General features: G+C 41.0%; 2 protein-coding genes across 7 annotated transcripts in view; both read left to right on the top strand.

The window, feature by feature from the left end:
• Positions 1–3,016, top strand: part of vaspb (vasodilator stimulated phosphoprotein b) — a 32,846-nt gene extending 29,830 nt beyond the window's left edge. For all 3 annotated transcript variants that reach the window (XM_084951434.1, XM_084951433.1, XM_084951435.1), the window contains 2 exons: positions 1,409–1,466; positions 1,559–3,016. In XM_084951434.1, coding sequence (XP_084807560.1) covers positions 1,409–1,466; positions 1,559–1,593 — 93 coding nt within the window. In that variant the 3' untranslated portion in view covers positions 1,594–3,016. The remainder of the gene's footprint in view (positions 1–1,408; positions 1,467–1,558) is intronic.
• An 805-nt stretch (positions 3,017–3,821) lies between these two features.
• Positions 3,822–23,428, top strand: part of LOC146373979 (clathrin heavy chain 1-like) — a 27,204-nt gene continuing 7,597 nt past the window's right edge. For 3 of the 4 annotated variants that reach the window (XR_014802258.1, XM_084951427.1, XM_084951429.1), the window contains exons 1-30: positions 3,822–4,213; positions 6,452–6,659; positions 12,133–12,401; positions 12,621–12,782; positions 12,943–13,056; positions 13,179–13,352; positions 15,843–16,040; positions 16,261–16,461; positions 16,743–16,895; positions 17,028–17,150; positions 17,342–17,479; positions 17,688–17,852; positions 17,942–18,122; positions 18,209–18,372; positions 18,451–18,576; positions 18,702–18,844; positions 18,993–19,227; positions 19,334–19,456; positions 19,608–19,753; positions 19,935–20,118; positions 20,261–20,453; positions 20,611–20,768; positions 20,947–21,111; positions 21,241–21,348; positions 21,654–21,821; positions 22,117–22,266; positions 22,395–22,526; positions 22,622–22,732; positions 22,883–23,053; positions 23,194–23,415. Coding sequence is in view for 3 of the 4 variants with exons in the window: in XM_084951427.1 (XP_084807553.1) it covers positions 4,172–4,213; positions 6,452–6,659; positions 12,133–12,401; positions 12,621–12,782; positions 12,943–13,056; positions 13,179–13,352; positions 15,843–16,040; positions 16,261–16,461; positions 16,743–16,895; positions 17,028–17,150; positions 17,342–17,479; positions 17,688–17,852; positions 17,942–18,122; positions 18,209–18,372; positions 18,451–18,576; positions 18,702–18,844; positions 18,993–19,227; positions 19,334–19,456; positions 19,608–19,753; positions 19,935–20,118; positions 20,261–20,453; positions 20,611–20,768; positions 20,947–21,111; positions 21,241–21,348; positions 21,654–21,821; positions 22,117–22,266; positions 22,395–22,526; positions 22,622–22,732; positions 22,883–23,053; positions 23,194–23,415 (4,827 nt within the window). In the remaining variant the exon portion in view is untranslated. The remainder of the gene's footprint in view (positions 4,214–6,451; positions 6,660–12,132; positions 12,402–12,620; positions 12,783–12,942; positions 13,057–13,178; positions 13,353–15,842; positions 16,041–16,260; positions 16,462–16,742; positions 16,896–17,027; positions 17,151–17,341; positions 17,480–17,687; positions 17,853–17,941; positions 18,123–18,208; positions 18,373–18,450; positions 18,577–18,701; positions 18,845–18,992; positions 19,228–19,333; positions 19,457–19,607; positions 19,754–19,934; positions 20,119–20,260; positions 20,454–20,610; positions 20,769–20,946; positions 21,112–21,240; positions 21,349–21,653; positions 21,822–22,116; positions 22,267–22,394; positions 22,527–22,621; positions 22,733–22,882; positions 23,054–23,193; positions 23,416–23,428) is intronic. The other variant, XM_084951428.1, reaches the window with a different exon arrangement.

Here is a 23,428-nt window from a genome sequence, read left to right on the forward strand (position 1 = left end):
CTTGAGGTCACTTTTTGACAACAGTTTGACAATGGAAGTCTCAGACTGTTGAACCTTGCTCTGACTCGAAGCTTGTTAATCAAAGCTTAGGAAGCCTTTGATTAACAAAGATTAATGACACTGAAATTTATGGTGTTTAAAAACCCACTTTTATTCTGTTTCATCATCTAACCAGCAGAAACTCCTGCTTCCTTCTTAGTGAAAAACTGAATTCAAAATCGATTCGTGTAGACTAAATGGACAAAAGTGCTGAGCCACTTCCACATTGCAGGGGCTGCTCAGCCATGGAAGCTCCCAGTGCGCAGCTCTCTGTGCTGATGTTAAAGTCAGAGGTTTGGAACTCAGTAACTCTGTAGCTTCACATGGTCTGCTACTTCACTGCTGAGTTGCTGTGGGTTGCTTCCACTTTGCAATAATATCACTTGAACGTGGAATGTCTAGAAGAGAAGACATTTCACAAACGCACTTATTGCAATGGTGGCAGCCTTTTACATCACAACGACTCATTCTTTCACAAATGTTTTTAAAGGCAGACTGTATGTTAATGTGCTTCATTTTGTACACGTGTGCCAATAGGACTAAAACACCTGAAACACACCTATTTTGTTTTTTCCACCTCTCACATTGTTCTGTTATAGATCCAAATAATTATAAAATGCAAAGTCTGTGACGGGACAATGTAATGACATTAACCAGTAATCCCGATAGGCATAGATTTGACTATAGGAGATGAAGTTAGTTTGTAGCTTCCAGCTGTTTCCAGGAGTGTGTTGTTGAGTGTGTCACAAACAGGTTGGTGTGCGTTTATGCAGCTGGCACAACAGCAATAATATTAACTACTGACAATAATTACATTCCCAGCTTGGGACAGGATCAGTCCGGATCTTATCACAGATGTGGTGTATATAATCATACTTCACAAGCTCCTGTTATTTCTAATCTGATGTGTGGGATGTTTGTTCCCATAGCTACACATAGGAAGTGGCCTCTCTAGTTATCAAAGCATCTATCAAAATAAAGCTGCCATGCAAAAAGACAGTCTGACCTCATGCATTATGTCACTGTTGTACTGTTAAATCTTGCAAGCAAACTGCAGGTAATGTGGATCGTCATTGTGTTTGCAGATTTCCATAAAAATAACCCATGCCTAAATGACAGAATTCAGTCCAGTTGATAAAGCCAACAATGTTATAGGTTTCATGCATGAAAAGGTCTTAATCCTGACAGAGGTTTAGAGAAACCTAATTTTTTCTGGTCAACACCAATGCATTGTGTTCTGCCACAAGTCAGAAAAATATGTTGTATGTATATGGAGATTTCACGTCACCTGGTTACTGCAAATAAACATTTTTTTTCCTAAATCACAAATGTATTGCCGTGGCTAACGGTTTGTCCTATTTTTCTGCAGGAGATCTTGGAGGAAGTGCGGAAAGAACTACAAAAAGTCAAAGAGGAAATTATTGGAGGTTAGATTACACTTAAAAAAAAAAAACCTTTAATTTTGCTCCAGTATCAGCTACTTTGTGTACTTACTGTGTGTTTCTCTTTGCTTTCACAGCCTTTATTCAGGAGCTTCAGAAGAGAAGCACATAGTTCTGCTGAGCGTCAGGTGTAACGGAGGGATGCGATGGGTGGAGCTGACCGAGGTCCGCTTAGGCCTTTCCTCCACGTCACCCTCTCATGTAGCCCAGGGATTTCTCTTTATCTTCTACACATTTTCTCTTCTCTCTCTCTTACACAAACACATGAGCATATGTGCTTACTGTACAACATGCATATTCACTTCATCTTAATGGTAACCCAGGGAACCTCCACAAGTCGCCATTTGGCACTTTTTGACCATCACTTGCTTTTATTGCAGCGGTGATGTCCCCATCTGTACCATCTCTTCCCGCTCAGCCGTCCCGTCGTGCCCTTTTTGTGTCCCGTTCATCTGAATCATTTCGGAGCACTTAACTACCGCCAGAGTTGCTCTTGCAAGTTTGCCATCTCTAACCCCTCTTTGTTGCAGAACCCCTGCTGCTTGTGTCCTCTCCTTCTGCTATCAGATGCACCATTTTTCCTGGTAGAGAAGTCTTCAGTATTCAGGCACACTGTATTAGTCATATTTTTTACTGTAATAGCAAGAGGCTGGCATGCTGGGATCATTTTCTCCCTTTCTCAGTTGCCATGAAAATGTTGAGACTTCTGCTAGTCTGTGTGGCAGCTGGATGTGGAGAGGGGAAAAAAATCAAACGAAACAGTGAAGCCATCTTCTTTAATACTGCAGCATATCTCAGTCAAGTGGACTTTAAGCTCCCGCCAAAGACTAAGAACTAAAGCGGCACAACGAAAGCCTTCACACTCCTGCTGCACAGAGATACTAGAGGAAGAGGAGACAAGCAAAGGGAAGCTAATGTTCAACCAGAGTGCTGTGAAAGAGGAGTGTGTTGTAGTTTTATGATGTGAGAAACTTATTCTCTTTGCATTGCACTTGTTCCAGAGGATGTGTGTGTGTGTGCCACACCGCCTTGACAGACAATTCCCTCTCACTTAAAATGAGACCTTATTCATTGGCCAGTGCGGCGTTCCTGCTGTCCACTGTGCTTCCGCTTGTTGTTATATTTTTTTTTCTTTGTTTTGTTGTGTTTTTTCCCTTCTAGATCCGTTTTCTAATTTTGAAACATGAAAAATGGCCATGATGAGGTCAATTAATTTGGCCATGACCAACTGCCTTGAGAATAAATATATAAATATATATATATGGAAAAATATATATTTGTTTTGAGGGAAATGTTAGCGAAAAAGGTGTTTCTATTTTAATTGAAATGACTGGTGAATGGGAATTTCATTATCTTTTTTTTTTTTTTTTTTTTCAATGATTTGTTTTCTAATGAAATGTTGTTTTGTTGTTTTTGTTTACTTTCTTTTTTCTAATAGAGTCTAGGCTTTTTACACTGAAATATAAAGAAAACAGCTTAGAGACACTGGATTAGAAATGCCTTTATAGTCGAATACAGCTGCTTTTTGAAACGCATCACTTTGTCTGGACTCATCTTTTCTATTGTATTTGAATTTTATGGAGTGTGGGCTGTGCTGCACAAATTTTGCTATATTTAAAATCCCAAACTCCATTTATGCATAAAAATGTTTACTTAGAACTTGGGAAATTGTCAGTCTTCTTTTGGCTGCTCCCTTTTAGGGTTCCTCGTGACAGATCATCATCCTCTTCTGTTACCCCATCAGTCTGCATATCCTCCATCACTACATCCACAAACCTTCTCTGTGGTCTTCCTCTTTTCCTCCTGCCTGGAAGCTTGATATTCAATATCCTTTCTCCAGTATATCCACTATCCCACTTCTCCACATGTCCAAACCATGTCAGCCTTGCATCTCTGATTTCTGTCTCCAAAGCGCTCAACCTGAGCTGTGTCTCTGATATACTGATTTGTAATCCTGCTTACTCCCAATGAAAATCTGAACATAGATCTTGGACAGTAGTGAAACAAAAATCAGCTTCTGAAATATTTTCCACATAAAGGGACACATGTATTTCTGGTTTTAGTGTTATCTAATTTGACATTTCCTGGATTGTGTATTTTATTTTATTTTTTTATTCTAATAACGTCTGTGAAGGGTTAAAGTTTTACGTATATGCTGTCAATTTGATAAAATAGCGTTATTATTTACGGAACTGACGTACATGTCCAAAAAACTAGTTGATTTTTATACAAAATTATAATGTATGCAACTTTATCGAGTAGAAACACATTTTTCATATTATTTCTCAGTTAAATTGGGGTGAACTTCTTGTCCATACGTTCAGGGCCAGAGCCAGTGCCCTTCCAGAGATCCCTAGATGCTTCCGGACTGGGAAGGCTGTGAGCCGTTTCCGCCGCCATTGCGGATTTTGGACAGAAGATCAGCCATAGCCACTGCTATCCATCGATGCAGTGCAGAAAGCATACACAGGAGGGGGGACGTATTTAACATTTTTCCACTGATATCTCACTTTGGAAACACGATTACCCACAGCATCTTGCTTATTTTAAAACCGTGCTATCGTTTTCACCGACTGGCTCCGACCTACACATTCAGTGAGGAGGTCGTAGCTAGCGCGGTGCTGCTGCTGCTGCCTAGCTAGCTGTACGACCAGAATTTCAGGACTCCGGAGAAGCTCAAGGAAACAACCATGGCTCAAATCCTGCCTATCCGCTTCCAGGAGCACCTGCAGGTAAAGTGGTCGAATCTAGTAGCTATATCGTTTCCTTACATTCTCTTTGATCCCTTCATTTTCTGGCTTAACGGTCGTTTTGACAGCTTGCTAGTTCAGCTAGCGTTAAACGTCAATAACCGCAGCAAATGAATGACCTCCCATCCCCCGTTTAGCCAGCAGCTAATAACTAGCCTCTCAGGCTAGCTCCTCATTCATTGTACTGATGCTGTCACTCGCGGCCAGGAGGCTAAACTAGTTAACGACAATCACCTTTTCTGACCTTGAGTGACTATTTATTGGGTTGTAGCGTATGACTGATGCACGGCCACGTTTTGGTCGGTTCAGCGTTATTTCAATATCGAATTAACGTTTGGACCTTGTGAGGCGAGACATTCCAGTCGCTGACCTGCATAACATGAACTGTTTAAAGCATGCTTTATGTTATTGTCATGTGCCCATTTAAGTTATGAGCCGTGAAACCGTGGTCAGTTGCAGTCTGACTAGACTCCGAGCTGCTTCACGTCATAGAGAAACGTTATGTCACGACAGGCCATTTTTACTGCTGAAGGGAGAGTCGGGTTATTCTTTCGGGTTTTTCTGACTGAAATGTAACCCATTCATCGCGTTATCTGAAGTGAACCAGGTGGTCCATTCAGTCTGCCAAAAGAATACGATTTTGCTCTGCTGTCCACATTCATATCAGTCAGTCATCTGGTACATCCCAGCTTCTGGCTGTATTGGATATACCCAGGATTCCCAACCATAAATCAAAGCTTGAACCCCTGTGGAGATTTTGTTTATACTGTGACCCTTGGATGACCTTTCGCCAAGCTAAACTTTTTTTGTTAACTTAAGGCACAATTGAAATAAGCATACTTGACATCATTTGCTTTTTACAGTGAAGAATGTACTAGAGATGCACCAGCTATGAATTTCTGGGCCAAAAAATATATATAAACAAACAATTTGCCCTGTGGTCACTGCCCTTGTTGCATTACTACAATATTATCTCCCCCTGCTGGTAATGCAATTTCTGCATGCGTGTCCATTTCACGTTTTGGACGGGCAATGCGTGAAATGAACACGGTAGACCAACGTGTCTGTTACACGTTTTGCTGTGATACTGGGTTGCATAATTTGTGATTTATTTATTTTTTTAATTATTTTTTTTTCAGTCTTTGTTTATCTCAGATACGTATTCCATATAAACAAAACATATCAAAAAACACAAAGAGATAAAAACAAACCCACGCAATTCAACTTCCCATAACTATACCAGTGTGTGAACAATAAAGACAGATAACATACGGTTCCATGTTATCAGTGTGTTAAGCCCACATTCTCAGAAGCATTGAGCCTGCAGATAAATTAATTCACAATAATTTTAATAAAGCTTTCAATGTACTGAAACGAGTAATTATAAACACCTTGCTTGAGTCGTCTCTGTCTCTTCAATAATAACATCATAGCATCTTTTTAAGCTACATTAGGTTTTCGTGAACTCACTTTCCTTTCCTTTGTACATACATTTGCATAAGAGGAAATTCACTTGTGAATACATCAGTCAACATTTCCTACAGATATTATCATTACCTGTCATTTGATCTGTAATAAGATGAGCAAGATATTCGACCTTACTACCGACAGTAAGATTGTTATCAAGTTTCAACTCTGGAAATCTTTGTCCTCCTCAGTTCTGCAAATCATTACAGGTCACTTACGGGGATTGTATGTAATGTTATGTTCTACAGCATTGGCAGAACATATGTGAATGAGCTGCTGGAGATCAGCACTACTAGCACTATGACCACAAGATCATCTGCATACATAATATCAAACTCTAGAATATTACCAACCGCTTTGTCATAAATGTTAAGTATTTTATCAAAGTGTCTTTGAAATGTATCCAGCATAAACATAGATGAAAGCTATTAGTAGATATGATCATATTTGCTTATATAAGTAAACAAACTGGGCCTTAGAGTGAGCCTTTGTGTTAGGAAGCCCTGCTAGCTACTATATAATTATAGTAATATGTGTTAGCTTCTTTAACAGAGGTCTGTACAATTTTATGTTATTTCTGGACATTGGAAAAATATATTTTATGATTGAGTATCACATATTGGTGATATTGCTTCGGTGAAAGTTCAGAACCTTTTTGGTTAAGGAAAAATCCTGCCAAAGGAAATTTTGTCTTCGATATTGTACTGTGTGCCAATGGCTGCCATTAAAACAGGTCTTCTCTTCATATGCCAGCTCCAGAACTTGGGGATCAACCCAGCCAACATTGGATTTAGCACGCTTACAATGGAATCTGACAAGTTCATCTGTGTACGAGAGAAGGTTGGTGAACAGGCTCAGGTTGTCATCATTGATTTGGCTGATCCCAACAACCCCATCCGTCGCCCCATCTCTGCCGACAGCGCCATCATGAACCCTGCCAGCAAAGTTATTGCCCTTAAAGGTAAGCCCCCATCTTAAATCCACCGTTGCGCTTTTATCACGTAGTAAGTGTGCTAGGATTTCAAAGCACATGGACTAAAAATTAAGCAGCTAAAATTGGTTTGTACCTTGCTATCTTGATATTTTTGTTTTGTTTTTGTAAAAAGTACACTGGTCCATTTGTGTAAAAAAAAAAAATAAATAAAAATAAAAATTGTGTTGTCAGTTATGTAGCCGTCACAGTCTGCTTTTCATTTTGATGTTCATATGTAGATCACCCCATTTCTGTTTGTTGAAAACGACTAGTAGCTAAATAGTGTGTGTGTACGTAGAAATGTAATTGTGCTACATTTAGAATTTGCTGTTTTAGTTCACGAAGCAGTAGCACTAGCAAATTGTCATGCTGTCATGAATCCTTTGTCTATTTTGCTTGTTTTTGCTCTTTTTCATTTCTTACTGCTTTCTTATGTTTGCAGACGGTGAGTTGAATTTTATGTATCATGAGTTGTCAGAGTGATCCTGTATGCACTGTCTTGAAATGTTTGCACAGTAATGAAAGTAATTTAAACGAATGTCTGGATTTACAGTAATAACAGTAGGCGAGCACAACAAAATTAAGACAGTAGCTTAAAGGACCATATCTTTTTTTTTTTTTTTTTTTTCTTTTGTTTTCTGTGTTCACGTGTTTTTTCCATAAGCTACACCGGAAATATATTTTATATCACAGTTGACCATTTCTAAACACTGTACCTTATTTTCGTACTGTACTGGAGTTGATGACAAATTAAAAAAAATATAAAAACCTATGGGTTATACATTTGCATTGGAAAAGTAATAAATTAGACGTTATCCTCCCCATATTTTGTTATTATTTGATAACCAGAGTGTGTGCCTGTGTTGGTCATATAGTCGAATTAATGCACTGACATTGTGGTGAAAACACATGTAAATCTGTCTACGTCTTCATTACACAGCAACAATAAAAGCCTTCAGTAATACAGTTCCTGAGTTATTTTTAAATTGTCATTCACAACCTGAAGGCATCCACATAGCTGCTGAACATCTGAGTCAGAAAGTTGTCTAAACTAAATCAAGATTTTCTGTGACTAACAGTCACCGTAATATACGGAAAGTCAGGTGGTTATCTGGAAAAATTGAGATGCCTTGGAAGAAAGTTCGTAATAAAGTGGAACGTGTGTGTAGTAAAAGGGGAAAAAACATGCAGAAAACAAAATGATATGGTCGTATTAAAAATGTGAAACTGTCAAAAAGGATACCGTGGCAATCACACAAGGATAACAGAATGGTTAATGAGATTTTCCCATTTTAAGGTCAGGCTTCAGGCTTAAGGGTTTTCTTTTGTTTTTTTGGTGAGTGTAGGAAAAACAGAGAATGCTTAAAACAACTGGACTGTGATGCCAGCCTCATATATCACAAAAATGTGCTGCTCAGTGTGCAGGTGCAATTTTGACTGACTTGCCTCTGGGATAACGCAGATATTAACATCAAATGCTCATTGCTTCATTGTCACCTTGCAGATACTGACATTCATGACAGGTTTTCAATAACTGTTCACGTTTTCACACTTTCAGTGTGTGGTGTTACTCTGTTTTAAATAGCGACTAATTGTAATTTTTATTAAACCACAGGATTAGTCATATATATGTGTTAATTATTTAGGGTTTGGGCACACATTTATATTTTATATATTCTAGACTAATAATTTTGCACTTTATATCTTGCATTGTAGTTATGCAGGCAGTTTATTTTATTGTGCACTATACCCACAGTATTACCAAAAACTGTTCAGAAATGCCACTATACTGTCAGTCATGCACTTTGTTACCAGTGAAACATGTGGTTTATTTGGTTTGGGCCAGATTGAGACTAGAGCTTATACCTATAAGAATTGAAGTGTCTTTCCTCCAGTGCGACTGAACTGGAGGAAATGAACAGAATGGCTGTGAGTGCATCTGTCCAGCATCCTTCTCATCATCTCATCTGTTTTTGTGCTCTGTGGTCTTACTAATCTGCATTCAGACCCAAACCGCATCCCTTATTTTGGGATTAAATTTAAGCTTGAATCCCCTAAGACCTATGACAACATGACAGGAGTTTGATTTCTTTAGTAGGTTGTGTGGGTGGAAAGCTCAACACAGGTCATTTTGAGCATGCACTGTGGACCATGTCATACTAGTAGGTAGGCAGTAGTTCCTAACTGATCTGGTTTAGATTGAAGAATTGAAATACTGAACCAAAACTGCATGAAAGGTCACTGTTGAGCCATCTGAGAAGCAAAGACACCATAGTATTGGTGCTAGAGCTGGGCGATATGGAAAAAATATTTATCACGATATGAATTGTTTTATATCACGATAACGATATATATCACGATATACCACCTGACCTGTGGTCATCTGGAAAGTGCGCAGTCTGTAAACAGCGAGCTTAAAGGGTCCAGTCTTTGTTAATGAAATGGATGGTTACACTCATGTTGGGGTGCGTATCTTTGCTTGTCCATATGTCAGTCGTCAAGGCATAATGCACGACACTGCAAACATCCTTCTCTACTTTGGCCCGGCATGCATCATATAAGCGAGGCAACTCGACTTTACTGAAGTGCTTACGACCAGGCATAACGTAACTCAGATCAAGAACTTTGACGAGGTCATGAAAGCTGTCCTTCTCAACTACATAAACAGGGGCGATGCCTTTATAAATGTAACGTGAGATGGCTCCTGTGATTTGTTTATGTCGCTGGGAAGTTTTTTCATACGGCGTGCCTTGTGCGAAAGACTGCTGTATCTTCAGGTGGTATAGCTGAAGATACAGCAATTTTCCCAAATTGCTCCCGTCGTTCCACAAGTTGGTTTAGCTCGGATTTTCTGCATTCTTGAGTATTCTTTTTCGTAGACCTTCTGTAGGTGATAGAAGAGATTTGTTGTGTTGCCACTGAGTGCAGGAATAGTTTTATAGCATAGCTTGCAAATGGGCATCTTCTGCTCCATGTTGGTGCTGTTGAACCCAAAATGTAACCAAATCACAGACGTACTCCCTCTTTTCGGTAAAAGTGCTTCTTCTTGGGCTGCCTGTGTAGCTGTCTCTGCCTGTTGCATGTCCAGGCATGAAACTGCAACCTGTCGCACGTCCATCGTATTGAGTTACCGTAAAGCATGTCGCAAATCCGGGTGCACGCAAAGCAGCACCATGTCGCAAAACCACAAGATGGAGTTTCTTTGTGAAAAATATCAATTTTTACACTTCATTTTCTCTTGCATAAAGTTAAGAGCATGTATAGTGAGAAGACAACACTAATTTATTTGCCACAGGCTATTTAACCCTTTAAGACACAGGTGTCAAACTCCAGGCCTCGAGGGCCAGTGTCCTGCAGGTTTTAGATGTGTCCTTGATCCAACACAGCTGATTTAAATCGCTAAATGACCTCCTCAACATGTTTTGAAGTTCTCCTGAGGCCTGGTAATGAACTAATCATTTGATTCAGGTGTGTTGACCCAGGGTGAGATCTAAAACCTGCAGGACACCGGCCTGGAGTTCGACACCCCTGCTTTAAGACCTACCATAGAACCAAGTCCGCCAGAGCTTATTTTTATATTTTTACATGCTGTAGTGTCATTTGTGGGAGAATTTCAAGTTGCTATACATCAATACAACCGTTATAGCCCAAATTGTAATAATATGTATGCATTAAGTCCATAGTAACTACATAAATTGCAAAAAAGTGCAATAAGCTACAAAAAAAATTGAAAATTGTTTTTGTTTTTTTTACATATATTTCTAGTTAGAGAAATTTAAGAGGCTTATCCCTTTAAAACTGTAAATACAAAAAAGTTGCACAAAATAGTTTCCAACCACAAGAAATTCATTTTTAGTGTCTTCATAGTTTTATTTTTGAGATACACAAATTTTTATATACTGCAGGAAAAATGAAAAATAAATATTATAATGCAAATTTGCCAAAAAAACCCAGCATGTGCATCAAAATAAACTATTTACAACAGTGTAATTTGAGATCTAAGCATCCCAGAAATGATACAGAAAAGCATAAAGTCAAACATGAACACCAGCAAAGGCTTATAAGGCCCTGAAGGTAAAGAACTACATTTTCCGCGAAACTTCCGGTTTCGGGCAGGTAATGGCCGGGATGCAATAGTTCGCGCTGACATATTCCAACGTAGGAAGTGTTATGAACAACTGATCGGATCGGCAAAGTGTGTTTCTGGAATATTATGTTTTTGTTGCTGCAAATGCTTTTTATGCAATTTTTGCAAAGCTATATGTGGAAGGAAACCGTGACCTAGGACAAGCTAATGGCATAAGATGTAAGTACAACTCCGGTTTCATATGCAAGAACAATTATTGCGCTAGCTTACGTGTTTCCAGTTCTACAGGGATTTAAAAATAGTTAGGCAAAACAGAGTGTGCCTCCTCCAGTTTTAAAGGGTTAATGATATATTTTATGTAATAATTTATAAAATTAGGTTCGAAAGGATAGAAGACAAATGGCACGATAGACACTTTTCTATCGTCCACACGATATATATCGTCATATCGCCCAGCACTAATTGGTGCTATTTCCAATCAAGCTCCAGTACTGCATTAAAAAATGCAACCACCTGCAACTGCATCAGAATGCTAATAAGAGTAACTGATAATGAAATTTGGGGGTCAGTACGAGTTTCAAGGGAATAGAAGAAAAATTTGGGTATCAGTTTTCTTGCCAACAGGCCTATACACTGGTTCTAGTCTAATTGGAAGAAGACCAATCCAATCTGACTGATAGATCTGTGAGTTTAAAGCTTTTTATGATAAGGGATTGGGTTATTCCAATCCTCCATTGCCACTGCAAATTAATCTGTTTGTTTCTATGGATATTTAGCCAACAGTGTGGCACACCTCATTTAGTTTCTTTGCAATCTTGGCTACCTCTTGCTGTGCCAACCTCACTGAAATGAATGTGGGAGCTGTATTTCTTTGATGCAGTGCTAAGCACAGTCTGAGTTTCTCTAATAAAAAGAAGAGTAATTAATTGGCGAATGATTTCATATTATCACAAGAGGGTTGTATAGTTAGACGCAGCTGAACACGTATCACACAAACAGTTTATTGCATCAGATGTTACTGAATGCAGATCCAACATTTTAAGTGGTTGCCCTTTTGTTGGTCTTGCCCCTTTTTTGTTGACACTGGTACTGGCTTTTTGTATGGTCTGTCGGTGTTACACACACAAAAAACAAAAAAACCCAAAACCCTCCCCGATTACCTGCATTTCCCCCACAATTGGAAGAGGTATGCCCAATTGATTTCCTCCCACACTCTGCTGTGGGTTGTGTGCCGTAGCTTTAGTCAGTAGACCGATTCAAGTTTTCTTTCTTTCTTCCTTGTTTTAAATGTTACAATCTAAATATTTTGGAGGGGGTGGGCTAGCAGCGTCCCAGCACGGCTAACGTGTTAACCTCAGCTCTAAATATTTTCAGCTGCAAAGACCCTGCAGATCTTTAACATTGAGATGAAGAGCAAGATGAAGGCTCACACGATGACGGATGATGTGACCTTCTGGAAGTGGATCTCCCTCAACACTGTCGCCCTGGTCACAGACAACGCGGTCTACCATTGGAGCATGGAGGGTGACTCTCAGCCAATCAAAGTATTCGACCGTCACTCCAGCCTGGCAGGCTGCCAGATCATCAACTACCGCACTGATGCCAAACAGAAGTGGTTGCTGCTCATTGGCATTTCTGCACAGGTGAATTAGCACAGTTTGCTTTAGCTTCGTAATATTACAATCAAAATAATATTTCAGACAAAATATTAAAATGATGTCAGTGTGTGTGAAATGCATTACATTTGTATTCGTCATTGCAGGGTAAGTTTATGATATAGCAGAATTTATAGCAGAAAAAACAAACAAAAAAAACCCAATCACAGACTTTAGTCTGACTTGTGGGCGTTCTCTCCTCCTCAGCAAAACCGTGTTGTTGGAGCCATGCAGTTGTACTCGGTGGACAGAAAGGTCTCTCAGCCTATTGAAGGACATGCTGCTGGATTTGCACAGTTCAAGATGGAAGGCAACACCGAGGAATCGACTCTGTTCTGCTTTGCCGTGCGGGGACAGGCGGGAGGAAAAGTAAGATTCATACTTATTAAGAGAAGCTCAAAGCCTCGTAGCTACAAAATAAAAAGATCGGGATGAAGTAATTTTAGTGGAAATTAATATGGATTAGAAAAAGGCATTTGGGGTCTTGCTTTGTCTTCTTTTTGTTTTAATTACTTTTTTTCTCCCCTAGCTCCATATTATTGAAGTGGGGACTCCACCAACTGGGAACCAGCCGTTTCCAAAGAAAGCTGTGGATGTTTTCTTTCCTCCAGAAGCCCAGAATGACTTCCCTGTGGCCATGCAGGTACAAAACCTCCCTCTTCTTTAATCTGAGGCTTTGTTTATTTAGTATTTCGTTTGGTATCCTGCTAAAGAGTCTTCCTATCTATACATGTTATACCTCCCTTCCCCTTTCTGTACATCTAGATCAGTTCCAAGCAAGATGTAGTCTTTCTCATCACCAAATATGGCTACATCCACCTATATGACTTGGAAACTGGAACCTGTATCTACATGAACAGAATCAGCGGAGAGACCATTTTTGTCACTGCCCCCCATGAACCTACTGCTGGAATCATTGGAGTGAACAGGAAAGGACAGGTACTCAAATGTACACTTGTGGAGTATATTTTGCAGTAGCAAGTCTAGAATGCAATGATGAATGAGCTGCTTATTAATTTCCAGTGGAGCACAGAGCCAAGCTTAGTATAGATATTTCATCTGGGCCTTTGTGCAAGTGAACAGGTTGAGCTGTGTTTAATTTTGGATGCAAAATTAGTTGAATAATGTTTTTGGTAGATGTTTTAAATATGTGACAGATAGATTTTAATATATTTCTTATCAGATTACAATTTTATTTTAATATTTGTGACTACATATTGTTTTTGAAAATTGCTTAAAGATATTTTCCAAACCTGATGTATATTTTTAAACCAGTCTGCACACATGTGTAGTGGACTACTTTCCCTGTGGTGTGTTGGCCCTGGTATGTCAGCGTGGAGCCTTGGGTGTGACCTTGACTGAGGAAATCTCTGAAAATATCAGGCAGTGGCAGCATCTTCAGTGTCAGGCAGCATGTGACACTAACAGCAGGTGGCCTCAGCTCGGCCAGGCAGACTACGCAGTCTAATCCTGTTATTGCTCTTGGCTCTCACCTGCGGGTCTGCTGTACACAGGCCAGTGTGCTACACACACGCACACACATTTCATGTGCAACTGTGTGTGTAACACTGTACACGACAGCTTGGGGTAATCCCTGCATGTAATTCAGAAACGTGACAAGTGCAGGTCTCATAATGCAGTTCTTTTAACTCCGATTTTTACAGTGAACTTAATTTCAAACCCAGGTTTGCCAGCAGTTATTCTCAGTTTAGTGTCGTTCAGGCATTTTGTACTTACCTGTATGGAGTAGAATATGTGCCTGTCCCCTTTTGTGTCTTCATATCACTGTACACCAAACTGCATTTACATTTTGGTGGACTTTTGTTGGAAGGTGTTGTAGCTGGATACAGTTTGACATGAACCAAGAACTTTTTAAAAAAATATTCTGCCAGTTTTGCAGCATCATAGTATTTATTATTTAGATTCTTTTGAATGTATGATGTGAATCTTTTATATAGGTTCATTAGTCTTTCAGGAGTTTACAGAATATAAAGACAGTTTAATGTGATCCTAATGAAAGGAAAACGAAACATAAATAACGCTGCCTGTTATGCTTTTAGCTTAAATATAATGGCACTTTTTGTTCCCGGTGTTTTAAAAACAAAGTCAACATGTGGCATGTTACAGTTAATCTGTCACCAGGAATAACACCTGTTAGGCCAGAGTAATACATCATCTCAGCCTCACCTAGCTCCCTGAGCCCTGCTTCACTGAAAGTTGAAGAAGATGAATTTCAACTCAGTTTTATTTATATAACGCAAATCACAACAACAATCACCTCAAGGTGATTGTTGTTATAATTCAGCGGTCCCCAATCTTTTTTGCGCCACGGACCAGTTTAATGTCAGACAATATTTTCACGGACCGGCCTTTAAGGTGTCGTGGATAAACAACAAAATAAAATGATACGACCAAGACAAAAACTGTGGTATCTTGCAAATATAATAATAAACGCGAATTCACTGTGTAATTGTGTAACTTTATTAGCAGCGTACTCCTGAAATGCACCAACAACATTGACAGTAACGTCCTCCTCTCTGCCTTTTAATGCTCTCTGGTCGCTATGGTAACGAGTAAATATTTCTTTCAAAATAAGACACAACTACAACACGGGAAAAGACCCAGGGAAACCAAGTCAATGATAACCATAAATTTCACACCCGAGCCTCAACCTAACAACTCATGGACCGGTACCAAACGACTCACGGACCGGTACCGGTCCATGGCCAGGGGGTTGGGGAACACTATTGTAAGGTAACGATGCTTACAATAATAACTAGAGGGGACCCTTAATATCAGATGACCCCCTTGTGATAAAGGAGTGTGAAGGGATATTAAGCAAAAGGAGTCCAGCATCCAAAACACCAAACACAGCTCCTTTCTTGGTCTGAAGGTTTTTTTTGGAGCATCGCTGTTCGCGTCACCTCCATGTGTCTTTACTTTTCTCAGCCTCCAGCTGTAGGATTTCCCATCATGTTATGTGCCAGCTTAATTTTGTAAGTGTACCATTATTAGTTTTAGAAATAGTTAAGGCTTTACAAACTATTGAGTGCCGTGGTGTTTTCCCTAAATGAGAGAGAATTGATTGTGAATGAATAATTGTTGTCTTTGTATACATTTTTGCATCATGTGATTAGAACAGCAAGAACAGTGCAGTGAATACAGGTCCCCTGTCATTAGTGGCAGTCAGTAACATTTAAACGCCTTTAAAAGTCACAGTGAATGTGTTTTGTCACGGTTCAGTTCTAATTCTGTCAGGCGGGCAGTTACCACCAGTACAGCTAGCATACGCCACAGCACAAATATCAGTGTTAAATAGCTAGCAAAGACAACAGCTGTTTAAAAAGTATGAACAGCTTCTAACTAACTGTAAAGGAAGTTGGGTGTTACCAATTACACATGCGTTTATATGCACATTTTATTTTCCAGGTGTTGTCGGTATGCGTGGAGGAGGAAAACATCATTCCATACATCACCAATGTGCTCCAGAACCCAGACCTTGCGCTCCGAATGGCTGTACGCAACAACCTCGCTGGTGCTGAGGAGCTGTTTGCTCGCAAGTTCAACACCCTCTTTGCAGCAGGAAATTACTCAGAGGCTGCCAAGGTGGCAGCGAATGCACCCAAGGTACTGCCATTGTGCTTCTGTGCACTGAGACTGTGAGTCTAAGATTTCAGTAGCTTATATAACTATGAAAACCAAAGAGAATTTGTAAAAACAAGTTTAGATATTGCTTCCAAAATTGTTTAAAGGGAGTACAGCCTGCGCGCTGCTTTTATTTCTTTTTCACGTATTTTACCTTTTTGTATTTTCAATGGGCTAAGAAGTTTCCATCCTACCTCTCCAGGGTATCCTGCGAACACCAGACACCATCCGTAGGTTCCAAAGTGTTCCCGCCCAACCAGGCCAGACGTCTCCCTTGCTTCAGTACTTTGGCATCTTGCTGGATCAAGGCCAACTTAATAAGTTTGAGTCTCTGGAGCTCTGCAGGCCTGTCCTTCAGCAGGGCCGAAAGCAGCTACTGGAGAAATGGCTAAAAGAGGATAAGGTATGTGTTTAGTGGTTGGTTTTAAAGTGGACAGTCTTTATCTTAAGTTTAAATATTTATATCTCAAGTTCATCTATCATATCATAGAGTAAAAAAAAAAACTGAGACAATGTAAAATCAGAGTGCTACTCTGACTCACTGAATCACATAAATAATTTAGTATAAAGCAGAAGATCATATAGGCCAGTGAAACCCAGATTCCCTTTTTTTGTTTTTGTTTTTTCCACTGTACCATGGCAGATCACTGTTATAGTTTCTAACCCTTCTGTTTGTGTTTACAGCTGGAATGTTCTGAGGAGCTCGGAGACTTGGTGAAGTCTGTAGATCCAACTCTCGCCCTCAGCGTCTACCTCAGAGCCAATGTTCCCAATAAGGTCATTCAGTGCTTTGCAGAGACTGGCCAATTCCAGAAGATTGTTCTCTATGCCAAGAAGGTTTGTGATGACTGACTTGGTAAATAAAATATCTTGGGCTGTAATATGGTTCACAGTGTTTTGTTTTTTAATACACCTACATCACAGATGGGGAGCATCTCATACATCCTTACATGTCTGTCATCCTTGTAGGTGGGCTACACTCCAGACTGGATCTTTTTGCTAAGGAACGTAATGCGGATCAGTCCAGAGCAAGGTCTTCAGTTCTCTCAGATGCTGGTTCAGGATGAAGAGCCACTTGCTGACATTACACAGGTAAAAATAAAGATTTTTTGGGGGTAACGTGGCTAAAAGATACTATGACTATGACCTGAATCGTAGTTATTCTCACAGTTGTAGCTGAGCACATGATCGCAAAAATACCCCACACCTCTGCGATGTGTAGCAACATGACCAAGATTTTGAGAGTTTAACTTCTGCGGTTTCTCTGTTATTTAATTTTCCAGATTGTTGACGTATTCATGGAGTACAACCTGATCCAGCAGTGCACGTCCTTCCTACTAGATGCCCTGAAGAACAACAGACCCATGGAGGGACCACTGCAGACGCGCCTGCTGGAAATGAATTTGGTCCATGCACCACAGGTACATAAACATGTAGATACATCAAGTCCAGACAGGCCAGATTATTTCATTTACCAGTGACCAGTAGGTCTCACCTAAACTAAAATGGCGCTCTAGCTTTCTTTCCCCAACTTCTTTCACAACAGATCAAATCTTTTGCTGTTTACAGACATGTTTAGATTTGAGTGTCTGTGTGTGACAGGGCCTGTCTGTGTGCCATTTGTTGCAGGTTGCAGATGCCATTCTGGGTAACCAGATGTTCACCCACTATGATCGCGCTCACGTGGCGCAACTGTGTGAGAAAGCAGGCCTCCTGCAGAGGGCGCTGGAGCATTACACTGACTTGTATGATATTAAACGAGCAGTGGTGCATACACACCTTCTCAACCCAGAGGTACGACACAGATCGAGAATATAAAATTGCTGTTGTGGTTTGCGGTGATTGTCTTTGTGTCGCTGATGATTTTCTATTTATCTCTTCAGTGGTTGGTGAATTTCTTTGGCTCCCTGTCTGTGGAGGATTCCTTGGAGTGTCTGAGGGCCATGTTATCTGCCAACATCCGGCAGAACCTGCAGATCTGCGTGCAGGTCGCCTCCAAGTACCACGAGCAGCTCACTACTCAATCCCTCACCGAACTGTTTGAGTCATTCAAGAGTTTTGAGGGTTAGTGGGGAAAGTGCAAAAAAACAAAACCCAACGTGTCTTTTGTTTTACTACTTTTGCTAATTCTGAGTTTTTTTGCTTTGAAGGTTTGTTCTATTTCTTGGGCTCAATTGTGAACTTCAGCCAGGATCCTGAAGTTCACTTCAAATACATTCAGGCTGCGTGCAAAACAGGCCAAATCAAAGAGGTGGAGAGAATCTGCAGAGAAAGCAATTGCTACGACCCCGAACGTGTGAAGAACTTCCTCAAGGTCCATGCAGAAAACAGTTATCTGCAAAATAAACCTGTGATTTTTCTGTCTGTCAACGTTTTATTGTGTTTTTTCCAGGAAGCCAAGCTTACCGACCAGCTGCCATTAATCATCGTGTGTGACCGCTTTGATTTCGTCCACGATCTGGTCCTGTACCTGTACCGCAACAGCCTACAGAAATACATTGAGATCTATGTGCAGAAGGTACATTAATAAAACTCCATCCTTTTACTCGTTTATTCTCTCTCGGTATTGGTCTACCTCTGTGGTTGTGCATTTGCTTTTACCTTGATGGAAACGTGTCATAATTCTGTTGTCATTTATTCCAGGTGAACCCGAGCCGTCTGCCAGTAGTCATTGGTGGATTGTTGGATGTGGACTGTGCCGAAGATGTAATTAAGAACCTGATCATGGTGGTGAGAGGACAGTTCTCCACAGATGAACTGGTCGCTGAAGTGGAGAAAAGAAATCGGTGAGAACCGAAAGAACTGTTAAAAGTGCACCGCAAAAGAGGAATCGCTCGCTCAGCGGTCTAACTCGACCCATGTGTTAAACTGGTCCTTTCCCTTCATGATATTCTGTCAAAGCTTGTGACACGTTTACTGTGCCTCCTTCTCCAGCTTGAAGTTGTTGCTGCCTTGGTTGGAGGCTCGTATACATGAAGGTTGTGAGGAGCCTGCAACCCACAACGCTTTGGCCAAGATCTACATCGACAGCAACAACAACCCCGAGCGTTTCTTGAGGGAGAACCCCTACTATGATAGCCGCGTGGTGGGCAAGTACTGTGAAAAGAGAGACCCCCACCTGGCCTGCGTGGCTTATGAAAGAGGACAGTGTGACCAGGAACTCATTCACGTGAGTTTAAAAACAAGTCATTTTAACTGGAAGGCGAAATTCCGGCTCGTTAGCAATACGAGGTTTTTATTGGCCTTTTATTTCAAATATTTTCGTTCTGCTTCAGGTGTGCAATGAGAACTCACTGTTCAAGAGTCTGTCCCGCTACCTTGTACGCCGCAAGAACCCAGAGCTGTGGGCAAGTGTGCTGTTGGAGACCAACCATTACAGAAGACCACTCATTGACCAGGTGTGACTTTTTACTATCACTGATACTAAATCATGCCACTTAAACTAGTGTATTGTTAAAAGTTCCCAGGCTGTAACGCTTCGTTAGCTTGCATACTGTAAACCAATCATCAGCTGTTATGCATCATGTTTGTCGTCGGTCTCTGCTGCAGGTCGTCCAGACAGCCTTATCAGAGACCCAGGATCCAGAGGAGGTGTCTGTCACAGTCAAGGCCTTCATGACCGCTGACCTTCCTAACGAGCTCATCGAGCTTCTGGAAAAGATTGTGCTGGATAATTCTGTCTTTAGTGAACACAGGTAAGAGTCTTACCTGTATGTAATGTTGTTCTTCTTTTATTTAACCCTGCATATCCAAGATTTAGACATCACTGAGTCCCCTGCTCATAGTTGTTGTTCCAGTGACGAACACTGAGCTTGCAAAGCATTCGATATATTCAATAATGCATTTAGTGAAAAGCTCGTATCTTGTTGATTTCAGAAACCTTCAGAATCTCCTCATTCTGACTGCCATTAAAGCTGATCGGACACGCGTCATGGAGTACATTAACCGTCTGGACAACTACGACGCCCCAGACATCGCAAACATTGCCATCAGCAATGAGCTGTTTGAGGAGGCCTTTGCTATATTTAGAAAATTTGATGTCAACACTTCTGCTGTGCAGGTGCGCTCTTTCGTTATTAACTACAACTTGTTTAAAGTTTTTAAACACCTTGTTTTTGTCTTAATTCAGAGCGTGCTAACAGCCCTCAGAGTTTTGCCGTTCATTTTGATATTCAGCGATCTGAATGTTTGCTGCTGTCCAGGTCCTGATCGAACACATCGGCAACCTGGACAGAGCTTATGAATTCGCTGAGCGCTGCAATGAGCCCCCAGTTTGGAGTCAGCTGGCAAAGGCGCAGCTTCAGAAGGGCCTGGTGAAAGAAGCCATCGACTCTTACATTAAGGCTGATGATCCCTCGGCCTACATGGAGGTGGGACAAGCTGCAGCCCAAAGCGGTAAGATGATCTCTTTCAGTTTTTTAAAACTAAGATCTAAGATCTGTATCACTTACCTTATTGTTTTATTTAATCAAGATACTTAAATGGCGTAATGTTAAATATGCAGTAGATAAGTGTGTCCATGATGCTTATGGTAGTTAATTTTTGTGTGCAGGAAACTGGGAGGACCTGGTGAAGTTCCTGCAGATGGCTCGAAAGAAAGCCCGCGAGTCATATGTTGAGACAGAGTTGATCTTCGCCCTGGCCAAGACCAACCGCTTGGCCGAGCTGGAAGAGTTCATCAACGGACCCAATAATGCTCACATTCAGCAAGTAGGTCCTGGGACACACACACACACACACACACACACACACACACACACACACACACACACACACACACACACACACACACAGTTGTACATACAGCAGTTCCCAGTTAATTCTTTACCCCCTGTTTACAATTACAGCTGCTTCGCTGGTCTAACTTAATTTGTTCATCTTCCATTAGGTGGGTGATCGATGCTATGACGACAAGATGTACGAGGCAGCCAAACTGCTTTACAATAACGTGTCAAACTTTGGCCGTCTGGCCTCAACTCTGGTTCACCTGGGAGAATACCAGGCAGCTGTGGACGGAGCCCGCAAGGCTAACAGCACCCGTACCTGGAAGGAGGTGAAGGAGATCAGTTTCATTTGTGAAAGTATAAAGAGTGAGATCAAGTTCAAGCCTTATGTTCAAAACACAAACTCACTCGACTGACTAATTTTAACAGCTGTTTTTTGTTTTTTCCTCTGCTGTCAGGTGTGTTTTGCTTGTGTAGATGGGAAGGAGTTCCGTCTTGCCCAGATGTGTGGCCTGCATATTGTTGTCCACGCTGATGAACTGGAGGAGCTCATCAACTACTACCAGGTATGTGGGGTACCTGTTGGCCAAACACCATGGTCTTTCAATGAATGATAAGTAGGTGAGCATGTATACTATCACTTTCTGGCATAAATAACAGTCAACAGTCATATAAGCCTGAGGATAGCAGGGTTTCCAGTTTTCTCCAGCTTACAGATGGTATATTGTTTTCCTGCGCCTCAGCACACTGTATCTACAGACTTGAGTTTTGTTTATGATGATTCAAGGGCCTCAAAAGAACTTCCCAGATTGTGTACGGGAGCGAGATTAAGGGTTATAGTTGTGTCACTAAGTCTGTCTGTATCCTCCAGGACCGTGGTTACTTCGAGGAGCTGATCACCATGCTAGAGGCTGCCCTTGGGTTGGAGCGTGCTCACATGGGCATGTTCACTGAGCTGGCTATCCTCTACTCCAAATTCAAACCCCAGAAGATGAGGGAACACCTGGAGCTCTTCTGGTCCCGTGTTAACATTCCAAAGGTGGGTGTGAGAAACAGATTTAGTATGAGCTTTACAGCCAAGCAGATTTTGGCAGGAATCTGACGAAATGCATCACAATACACAGACTGCGACTGCAGTTCAGTATAATGTGATTGTTTTAAACATTTTAACAAAACCATATCTAAAGAATTAGGATTTAAAAAGAAGTAAAGTAAATAAACTCCTCAGAGGAACAGCATCTACAACTTTGACATCTTCAGTAACGTCCATAAACCCGCATTCGTTTTTAATTATTAAATTGTTAAATTTGACTTGATGTCTGTTTGTGTGTCAGGTTCTCAGGGCAGCTGAGCAGGCCCACCTCTGGGGAGAACTTGTGTTCCTCTATGACAAGTATGAGGAATATGACAATGCCATCATCACTATGATGAATCACCCAGCTGATGCCTGGAAGGAAAGCCAGTTCAAAGACATTGTCACTAAGGTACAAAACATAATTTAAAAGCATATGGTAGTGCTAACAATTACTTCTCTTGACAGGAATACAGCACAGAGCTGCCCTTTTTTTTTTTTTCCAAAAAAACTTGTTTAACTTGATTATGTTTGTCATAGGTGGCTAACGTTGAGCTGTACTACAAGGCCGTCCAGTTTTATCTCGAGTTTAAACCACTGCTGCTGAATGACCTCCTTATTGTCCTCTCTCCAAGACTGGATCACACACGTGCTGTCAACTTCTTCAGCAAGGTCAGTATGATTTTCTTTGACTGTTTCTTTGGTTCAAATCAAAAGATCAAGACTTTTGCCAGACTGAAAAATGATAAACATTTCTGTCTGTTCAGGTGAAACAGCTGCCTCTGGTTAAGCCTTACCTAAGGTCTGTCCAGAATCACAACAACAAGTCGGTGAATGAAGCACTTAACAACCTCTTCATCAATGAAGAAGACTATGCGGTATGGTTTCATGTGCTGTGCTCTGATGTTTGATTACAAGAGAAACTCTTTGTTATTGTTAATTCCATTAAGCACACATTTAAAATGTTGCAGTTGTTCCGCATCTTGCTTTCTCAGCCTAATCTCACAATTGTTTCTCGTGTTACTCAGGCGCTGCGCACTTCCATCGACGCTTACGACAACTTCGACAACATCTCGCTCGCCCAGAGCCTGGAGAAGCACGAGCTGATTGAATTCAGGAGGATCGCAGCCTATCTTTTTAAAGGCAACAACCGCTGGAAACAGAGTGTCGAGCTCTGCAAGAAGGACAAGCTCTACAAGGTGCGTGGGTACAAAATTAACAAATGAGTTGCAGATAAAAAGCACGTTCCTAAAAGCAATGTAAATATAAATTTTACATTTGAGCGTGGAAACAAACGATTAGGTGTGTCAGTTTGTTGACCCGGCTTTTTTTTCTGCAGGATGCCATGCAGTACGCATCAGAGTCCAAAGACACTGAGCTGGCAGAAGAGCTCCTGGCTTGGTTCTTGAAGGAAGACAAGAAAGAGTGTTTTGCTGCCTGCCTATTCACCTGCTACGACCTGCTGCGGCCCGACGTAGTACTGGAGACTGCCTGGCGACACAACATCATGGACTTCTCCATGCCGTACTTCATCCAGGTCATGAGGGAGTATCTCACTAAGGTGGGTTGGCCAG

The sequence above is a fragment of the Perissodus microlepis genome, chromosome 14 (genome assembly GCF_051167445.1).
Source record: "Perissodus microlepis isolate ML-2025 ecotype Zambia chromosome 14, ASM5116744v1, whole genome shotgun sequence".
In the NCBI taxonomy this organism is placed as follows: Eukaryota; Metazoa; Chordata; class Actinopteri; order Cichliformes; family Cichlidae; genus Perissodus; species Perissodus microlepis.